The sequence below is a fragment of the Phascolarctos cinereus genome, unplaced genomic scaffold (genome assembly GCF_003287225.1).
Source record: "Phascolarctos cinereus isolate Bilbo 61053 unplaced genomic scaffold, phaCin_HiC Scaffold_9;HRSCAF=440, whole genome shotgun sequence".
Classification (NCBI taxonomy): Eukaryota; Metazoa; Chordata; class Mammalia; order Diprotodontia; family Phascolarctidae; genus Phascolarctos; species Phascolarctos cinereus.
In genome coordinates this window covers 246274597-246284740 of record NW_027556402.1, presented here as the reverse complement: position 1 = coordinate 246284740, position 10144 = coordinate 246274597, and the positions used below count along the sequence as shown (strand labels likewise).

Here is a 10144-nt window from a genome sequence, read left to right as displayed (position 1 = left end):
GGGAAAATCAGATTTTGCTTCTCTTACTCCAATAGCATGTCTTGCTCACATATGGAGTCTTTTAAAAAAATGATTAAAATACTTCCTTTTTTTGAAATCTTTTTTTTTTTTTGCTAAAAGTTAAATTCTACATTACAGGATGTTATATATATGTCCAAATCTACCTTTAAAAAACTTTTTTAGAATAATATGTTGTAACTATTTGATTTCTTATAAAAGAATAGTAACTATTTTTTTTGTTCTTGGCTGAATGAATTTCCTTGATTTGAGAAGTTTATTCTCTTTCTGTCACTGTTAATATTAGTTTTTTTTTAATTACACCTGTGAATTGTGAACCAAATGCTTCTTGATAACTTAGAACTAGGATTTATCTCTGTCAGTGTTCTATGCATTAACATGGTGTTGTAACTTTTGCTGCCTATACTGCTAAACATATCTTCAGTGTAAATCATGAAAAAAAAGGTTTAAAAATATTTTTTCTCAGCAAAACATATAATCTTTATATTATCTTTTTTACTTTGTTTTGAGGTTGTGCAGAAAAGTGAAGATGAGACATTTAATTTATCTTTCAAAAAATTCCTTAAATTATTTGTTTTTCAACATTAATCACTCTTTTGCCCCACAGTTTCTTCACGGCATCTTTCATTTCTGTATTTCTAAATGTGTAGATCAATGGATTTAATAAAGGAGTTAGAAAGCTATAAAATATTGCCACCATTTTATCAAAAGAAAAAGTAATGGGAGGCCTTGTATATTCAAATATACATGGTACGAAAAATAAGACAACAACTGTGATGTGGGAACCACAAGTGGAAAGGGCTTTGCGACGAGCTGCTGTGCTGTATGTCCTTAGAGAGTGCAGGATGATGCCATAGGAGATAAGCAAGAGGGAAAAGTTGATGATACAGATAAAGCCACTGTTGGCCACAACCATCAGACCAAGCATACGGGTGTCAGAACAGGCAAGCTCCAGCAAAAGGTACAAGTCACACATAAAGTGATCAATTACATTGGGGCCACAAAAGGGTAAGGGAAGCATGAAGAAAATCTGAATCATGGAATGCAATAAGCCCCCAGCCCAGGCTACTCCCACCAGCAACAAACACAGGGGCCGACTCATGATTGTCACATAGTGCAGAGGCTTGCAGATAGCCACATACCTGTCAAAAGCCATGGATGTGAGGACAATCACCTCTACACCAGCCAAGAAATGTTGTGCAAAAATCTGACCCATACAGTCTTGGAAGGATATGGTTTTTCTTTCACAGAGAGAGTCTCTGATAACTTTAGGAACAATGACAGAGGAGAAGCTGGCATCCAAGAGAGATAGAAAAGCTAGGAAGAAGTACATAGGGGACCCCAAAAGAGAAGGGGTGCATATGATGGTAACAACAATAAATAAATTCCCCCCAACAGTTGCAAGGTAGAAAACTAAGAATATAACAAATGTCATTTTCTGAATATTTGGATTCTGTGAAAGTCCCAGGAGAATGAACTCAGTCACATGACTTTGATTTTCCATTTTTAAAGGGCTTAAGTGTCCTATTAATCGTTGCGTATCTGCAGAAAAGAGAAAGAAGAAATTTTACTCATCAATATTAAAGAACATTGAAGGGTTAATGCATAAGATCTTCCGTACCACAGCCCAAGCCAAAGGACAAAGAACTTCCCTAACGTATTGTCCTTGGGGAACTATTCCTTAGAAAACAAATCTTGAGGTAAACATCCATGGACTTGGCCAGTTCCTGGGTATTGATCCAAGACATTTTTTGACATAACAAAGATTGTTCTTGATGACAGAGAGTTTCGGCCACAACTCTCAGGTCCTTAAGATTAATCACCTATTCCTCGGCTTCCTGCCGTCTTTGTGTAAGGATGATAAAAAGGGTCTTTCTTGGCAAAGTGACTTGGGGAGTCTCCCTCAGAGAGCACACACTGGTAGGGATTTTCCCAATGGGGACCCTGAGGGCTGTGAGACAGGACTCCCAAGGCCAGATATTCAGGAATTGGTGCTTCCTTGGATTGGTGATACATTTCTTCTTCTTTATCTCTCTATATTTATTTTAATAGTCTTTACTTCTAAGACTGTATAATCATATGTAACCACATTGATGTGCATGTATGTTTGCTATTATTACCATTATTAAATCATTTATAAGCTAGGAAAAGTGTGAATGTCTTTTTGGGTACTGATCTGAACTTGTGAAAAACTTATAAGTGCTGCAGCCCGTTAGCACCTTACTGTTACAAATATGTTCAAAAGCATATTAAAATATGTCAATACTAATGATATTTACATACCATGTGGCATTGTTGGTTATGAGATGTCCTTTGGTACATCTTCAGATCATATGAACAAGAGGCCCTTTATGATTCAGATTTCCCTCTCTATTACCCTCACCAGTTTCCCCATGCCCTTCTTAAAATAATATTTGCAGAAATTAATGTCATATTCCAACAAAGTTCTCAACAATGTATAGTTGGTATAGCAATTCATTGTCCAATATGTCTTGCAATGAAGCTTAACATACTATGATTCTTGAATATGTTATAGTTTGTTCTCATATTGACCTTGTATTTATTCCATACCATCACTCTCTTTACCCCCTTACTATCGCTCGTTTTTCTTATCTCACTTATTTTCTACTTGCAAGGTGATTTTTTTTTAAATCCAGAAAAGGATTTACATTTGTCCTTATTCAATATGGATGAATGTTCTAGACTGCAAGAATTTCTCCTCCCTGAACACTAGCTAGTAACTAATAGTTTATTATTCCTTGCTGGATTTCTCCCACTGGAATATTTAATAAATATCCTATTTATGCCTTCTTTCAAGAAATATATATATTTATGTGTATATAAATATACATTTATACCTACATAGATGTACTTATACAACTATGCATGCATGTGTGCACACATAGATATGCATATATACATATGCATGCATACATATAAATGCAAGAAAAAATTCTTGAATATTCTATTAGAAACTTAGTTTGAAGATGATATTAAACCATTAATAACTTCCCTTCTCTCTCTCTCTTCCTCTCTTTCTTTCTCTCTCTCACTCTCTCTTCCTCAGTTCCCATGGGTTTAGCTAACATTTCTATGCTAATGACTCCTTAATCTGTATGTCCACCTAAGTGTCTCCCTTGAGTTTCAATCCCATGTAACCAATTACCTATTCGAAATTTTAAAGTAGAATTCCTAGAGACCTCTTAACCTCAATGTCTTCCAATCCTTTCCTTGAAAACCTCTAGTGAAGAGGGGGCTGTCAATTCCAGAGTTAGGCCTATGTTTCTGCCACTGAAGTTCTGGGTCTTCTGATACATATGTGTTTCAGAGCAATAATGTTCCTCCCCAGAGAGAAAAAGGCAAGCAGTTTTACCTACAAAATATGAAGTGAAATGTTCACATTTATTTAACACCTATCTCATAGGAAGAAGAAACTAGACCCTCCTCTTCTCTACCCACCAAATAAAAAATAGTACTGAAATGTTTAATCCCATGGATTGGAAAGAAGACAAGAGATGAATAAGCATATGGGTTCCCCATCTTCCTTTGCCATCTCTTAAAACTTATTCTATTCCAAAATTATCTCTCCTATAGTGAAACTTCTTAGCAATAATTAGTACAGCCTGTGACATCTATGAGACCAATTGCCCTCTGAAATATCTGGTACAGACCTGCCCTGAATCCCCACCACCACCACCACCACTTACACATGAATTTCTTATTGATATAAAGAACTACTTAATCAATAAACTGTCTCTATTAGTAAAATTGACAACTGTTTCACAATTTTAAAATTGCCTAGAGGCGCTGGAAAGCCTTTCCCAGTCAGACTATATGAAAGGTAACATTTCAGTTCTTCGAGAACATGAAACCACACTGCCTTTTTTCTCAGATCTGCCCATAGAAAACACATTCCCTTTCTTGAAATTTTCAAGTTGGCTGAGAACTGCTGCCTCTGCTGCTGCTCCTTCTCCTCCTCCTCCTCCTTCTCCTGCTCTTCTACTTTTACTACTATATCTATCTCAGAATTTCTGTTTTTCTGTCCCCAAAACATTTCTTCCTAGGAGCTAATTAACGTAGAGAAAAATTTGACATGCACAAGATCTGAAGGCAAGTTAAATTATTATGCCTTTCTTTCTTTGAATTTGAGTCCTCAGCTCCTACCCTGGCATGTAACCACAAGCTGATATATATATTTTTTTGATAGACTGGTTGATTGGTGTGCATAATCCTAGAGTGCATTGTTTTACTGAGTTGCTGAACATGATTTTTAAACTTGTGAGTATTTTCCTTATGATGAAGTTCCCCAACTCATTAGTGTGGATCTTCTGGCAATCAGAACTCCTTAGCTCAGCTCCAAGCTTCTTCAACTTCATAAGACCTGTCAGAACTGCTGATGTTCTGGCCAGAAATTAAGATAATTTGCATGCCCCCAAAGAGGAAGGAGAAATGGGCAGTGAAAGTACTGTGCAAATAAAAACATCTGTAGGTTTTATTTTGAAATGTGCTTGGCCTGATTCAAATATCTTAAAATGAAATGTCTATTAGATAGTTTTAATACTAAAGAAGATTAAGAAATAGTATATTTATATATATATGTATATTAGTGCAATTGGTAGGGTTTTTTTTTAGTTCGGACAATGAAGTTAGGAGAGAAATAAATGGAAGTAGTAACAGAATATGTGGACCAGAAGCCAAATGATGCTCTCTCTGTCTCTGTCTCTCTCTGTCTCTTCCTCTCCTCCTTCTCTTCCCATCTCTTTCTCCCTCCCCACTTCTCACTCTCTCCCACTCTTTGAATCTCTCTCTCCTGTCTCTCTCCTCTCTTTTTTCCTTTCCTCTCCTTCTCTCTCTCTACCTCACTTCTTTCTCTCCCTCTCTCTACACCTTTTTTTTCTCTCTTCCTCTCCCTATCTCCTCCCAACCCTTTCTCCATATCCCATTCTTTCTCTTCTCACTTCATATGGCAAAATGCAAAATCACAACTGCTTTTGTTCATTACTTATATTCACCAGATAGAATATGATGGTTCAGGGTCTATATAAGAAGGTGAGTTTTATTTGGTTTTGCATATTTGTTTTAATATGTCCTATTTACATCTTCCAGAAAAACAAAACAAAATAACATTAATAGAATGATTTTTATTTCTGTGCAGCCCTTGATTAATTCCTCTCATCCAAGTGTGACAATGCTCTTGAAAAAATTAAAAAAAATATTCTGTATCTTGATAAATGTATCTATCCTTAAATGTATCCTGGGAGTAAAAGTATAAATTATTATTGAGATTTTAATAAAATAGAAAAAAAGAAAAAAAGCTGTCAGACCTCATTTCACCTGAGTAGTCAATATTTGTAGTCTAAGACCTATAAAAGACAAGGACTTTGTATTTGAGGCAGCAGTGAGGTATGGTGAAAAGACCATCAGTACATTTGTTAGGTTCTGGTGAAGCCAGAAGTGCTGAGTTATTGTTTGACCTGTGAAGGCTTACTTATTTTTTTTATTTCTATGTTTCAGCATATGCACATAAATCAGAATAATGAGACATCTCACCAATATCACAAGTGTCATGTACAGTGAAACCAATTACACGTGAGAATAGCCATAACTATACACATAGACATGTGTTTGAATAGAAGAAATACCAGCTATATTTATTCCAAAAGCTAAGAGATGAGTTATTTCTATGGTTCTTGATTAATATTCCTTAAGTAACACATCTTTCATATCCTGTCCTAATTAATCAGCATCCATGGTTCTTCACCTCCTAGAGAATAAAGGCTGAAGTCCTTACTCAAAAATTCCAAGCCCCAAAGAATTTAGTCCTCAATATTTTTTGTCAATCATTTTCACACTTTTGTCCACTTTGACTTACCTTCCATTTACATTAAGTTAAATGAAAAGAAAAAAAAGTTTTGGAATGGGCTTTAAATACAAAAATAAAGACATGAAGTGATGAGATTTTGATTATTAGGTAAAGTTGAAGGTCTTGGACAAAAAGACTGAGGAATAGGAAGAGTGGTAACAGAGTGGGGAATGGTCAAAAGGAGAATGAGCAGGGTTGGGCAGAGGAAAGAGGAGAAAGGAGTGACAGAAAAAAAGATATTTTCATGAATTCATCATCTTACTGTCACTTTACTCACTCCAGGAACGTGGTATTCTTAGAGGATGTTGGGTCTTGCCCACCTAATATTTTGGGAACTCATATTACTAATTCCTTGTTCCGAATGTCATTAAGGCCACAAGATGGGTAGACACAGAGATTGTGACAATAGGAAGTTTGCCTAAATCTGCATGATGCAGAGCTCTCTGCCTGGTACACTTTGAGCTTAATGTTTTTTTCCAACAATTATTTATAGTAATTGCATCAAACTTTAGAAACTTGGAGAACTGAAGCCTCCGGGGAAATGAGGGTTGTTCATTATGAGTAAATTGGCTCCATAAACTTTGTTGACTTGAAGGTCAATGAATGAAGAAGTGTCCCAGTCCAATTTTGTCTAACCTTATCTGGAGCCAAGTCTTAGCTAAAGCAGAAAACAGGTGAACTGGGTCTTTATTGCAACTTTCTTATCCTGCCTAGTATTTAGCACTCTCTCCATAAATGCTGTTACCTCTGAAGCCAAAAGAAGCATTTGTATAGGGTTTACTGTGACCTTTTGAATATCCCATCATCTTATTTGTGAAAAAAGAAATTACTTAAAATCATCAAATATTAGAGGTAAAAGGATCATTTTGTATATCGTAGTCAATGTAGTAAATGTGGACTCAGGTCTAGAGAAGTTTAGTGAATATCTTATGTACCATTATAATTTTTAAGGTAGAAATATTCAGTAGTAAACTGAGTGTTTCAGTTTAGCCCAATTAACTTTAAGTCACAATATTTGCATTTTTCGCACGCAGAATCATGAATAGGTAGTTGATTAAGAAATACTGCCATCAGATAGTTGCTAATTCATTGCATGGATTAGGTAAGATTTTGTTTGATGCTATTTTCACCTTTGTTTTTTGTAACCTATCTACTATTCTGTAAATTGCATGTGAATTAAAACTCTATCTTTTCTAAAATCTAGCATCTGCCCTGATAACAGTTCTGTTTTTTCTACACCAAGCACTATTTTAAAATAAATATTAAAACTTTTGGAACAATTTATCCTTCCCCAAAACACTTTGCACTCAGTTATAGGATTTGGTGGCCCCTCTCACATGTGACTACTTTAGAAAGCTATCCAAGGGTTATGCTATGACTCCTGAGATCCTATTAATATGTTTGTTTGTTTGTTTGTTTGTTTTTTACTATATGTGATCGACTTTTAATCTGTTTCAACCAAAGCACACAGATATTTCAAAGAAAGACATTTCAAAAATTAGCATAGTAAGAAATAGCAAAAGAATATTTCCCTGGTAAAAGTGAACAGATTCTCCTTTCCTGTCATGAAGATCTATCTACATACCTCAGGAGTGAAAAAGGTTTCAGGACAAGAATACAAAGAGAAAAAATGGAATAGGTTGTGGCATAGTATAGTTAAAATAGCACTAGGATTGGACTAAAATCCTTGATTTCTCTGTCATTTACTATTTATATCAACTTAGGTGAAATGTTTAACCTTTATTGTCCTCAGTTTATTCATGTATAAAGTGAAAGGGTTACATTAGATGACCTCTAAACTCCCTCCTCATTTGAAAGCTGTGAAGTCACTGACTTTCCTCCCTAGTCAACAGAAACTATATACATATCATTGTACCAATATGGAGTATACAGGCACCAGCCCTAGTCAAAAACTGTAAACACTCATCGTGCTGTCATTCTTCTGGTATTTTGGGCTGAATATAATAGAGTCATTACTCATTGTGTATTGAAGGGCCTACATGTTATACTCATAATCTCAGGGGTCAGGGACAAGTGCAAGCAGATCGTATCTCTTCTTCGTATTGGTCCAAATCTTCTTTGAAGTAGAAGAAGGTAATTATTTATTAAACATCTGCTATGTTTCAGGCACTGTCCTAAGCACTTTACAAATATTATCTGAATTGATCCCCTCAACAACCCTGTGAGGTAGATGTTATTATTATTCTCGTTTTACAGTTGAGGAAACTGAGGTAGACAACTGTGAATTGACATGCCAGTAACTTGGGGGGGGGCATAGTATGTATTCTATTTGCTATGTGAATTTACTATGTTGCTCTGTAGCTTCTCCATAGCATTTTTTACTTCTGCATTCCTCAGTGTATAGATCAAGGGGCTGAGCAAAGGAGTTCCAATGGTATAAAATACAGGCACCAACTTATTTACAGGCATGATAATTGGGGGCCGAGTATATATAAAAGTACAGGGGACAAATAATATAACAACCATAATTATGTGGGAGATACACGTGGACAAGGCTTTACACTTCCCTTCTGCACTATGATTTCTTAGTGAATAAAGGATGAAAACATAGGAGGTCATTAGAATTGCAAAGCTTGTAATGCATATGATCCCACTATTGGAAATACTCAATAGGTTTATCACATAGGTGTCAGTACAGGCCAATCTCAGCAAAGGCTGCAAGTCACACATGTAGCGTTCAATCACTTTGGAACCGCAGAAGGGTAAACTCAAGGCAAGGAAGGTCTGGGTGATGAAATGCAGAAAAGACCCCAACCAGGCCAATATTACTAAAATGCCACACATCTTCTGGTTCATGATGACTGTGTAGTGCAGAGGCTTACAGATGGCCACATAGCGGTCACAGGCCATGAGGATAAAACGAAGACTTCCATACATCCAAAGAAATGGATTCCAAATACTTGAGTCATGCACTTGTCGAAGGTAATAGCCTGTTTTTTAAAGAGGTTTTCTACAATCAGTTTGGGAGCTGTCGTACTAGAGAAACAGGAGTCCTCAAAGGACAAGTAGGTCAGACTGAAATGCATGGGGGACTCAAGTGTGGGACTGGTCTTGATGGTCAAAAAGATGAGCAGGTTTCCTAACACAGTTGTGGTGTAGAAAACCAAGAAGATGCCAAATACTATCTTTTGTTTCTGGGTCTTGGGTCAGTCCAAGAAGAATAAATTCAGCCATGTTGTTTTTCATTTCTATGTCTTCAATGAAAATGGTTAAGGATATGAGTGAGAACTCATCATTGCCTAAACAGAAGAAAATAGCATTAGGAAAACAGATCAAGAGACCTTGTGTCTTACTGAATTATTGTCTGTTCTCAAGTATTTCAATGTTACTTATACCTGTAAAAATCTTACATGGAAGATTACTAAGAATATATACTTCCCATAACCTAATGCAATACACCCTCCACATTTCATGGGCTTGTTTACAAAGGAATAAGTTTCTATGTCAGTAAAAGGACAGAGAATGACTTGCCAAATTATTGAAGTTAATACTAAAAACTGACATCCTCCTTGCTTATTTCCTATTGTCCTGCTAGAGTCAATCCTATTTTTTCTGTTATTACTATATTTGACAGGTTTAATTGATAAGAAATTTATAAAATTTATAACCATTGTTTCTACTTCTGATCTCTGGAATAAATTGGAGGGAGAGTCCCTTTTTCCACATGACAATTCATCAAATACTTCAAGATGTTACCATGTCCTCCTCAAATCTTTTATTTTAATAAAAAGCATTCCCAGTCATTTAAACCATTAAATGGCATATAATATGCAGTATACTCACCTTCCTCATTGTCATTCTATGGATGTCTTACAGCTTGTAAATATCCTTTCTAAAATGTAGCACACTGAACTGAGCAGAATATCCCAGATGTGTTCTAATAAGGTAAAGTCACAGTGTGATTATCAAAATCTTCATTTTTGAAAGTATAGCTCCTGTAATTTAGCAAACATTTCCATATACATAGGTATGAATGTAAATGTATATATGTATATGTATATGTATATGCATATGTATATGTATATGTATATGTGTATGTGTATGTGTGCATATGTGTATATACATATACACATGTGTAGCAAATGCTATGACCATATATACACACAGGTATAGGCACAGACACATATGTGTGTGTGTGTGTGTGTATAATATAGATTCACACAAAAATTAATTTTTAATATGTCATCATTATCATTCTGTTCATCTATCATGGTAGTGACCATATCAAAAAAGGAAAGAACA

The 10144-nt window shown here is 35.6% G+C and overlaps 2 protein-coding genes across 2 annotated transcripts; both read right to left on the bottom strand.

Moving 5' to 3' along the window:
* Positions 1-311: 311 nt before the first annotated feature.
* On the bottom strand, positions 312-1522 carry LOC110199519 (olfactory receptor 4C15-like). Its single transcript, XM_020974401.2, has 2 exons — positions 624-1522; positions 312-321 (listed from the first exon to the last, which is right to left on the bottom strand). Exons 1-2 carry the CDS (start codon positions 1520-1522, stop codon positions 312-314), a joined length of 909 nt encoding a protein of 302 aa, XP_020830060.2.
* A 6645-nt stretch (positions 1523-8167) lies between these two features.
* On the bottom strand, positions 8168-9088 carry LOC110199677 (olfactory receptor 4C11-like). Its single transcript, XM_020974556.1, is given in 3 exon segments — positions 8168-8760; positions 8763-9034; positions 9036-9088. Coding segments are annotated over 3 exon segments (918 nt in total).
* Positions 9089-10144: the final 1056 nt, after the last annotated feature.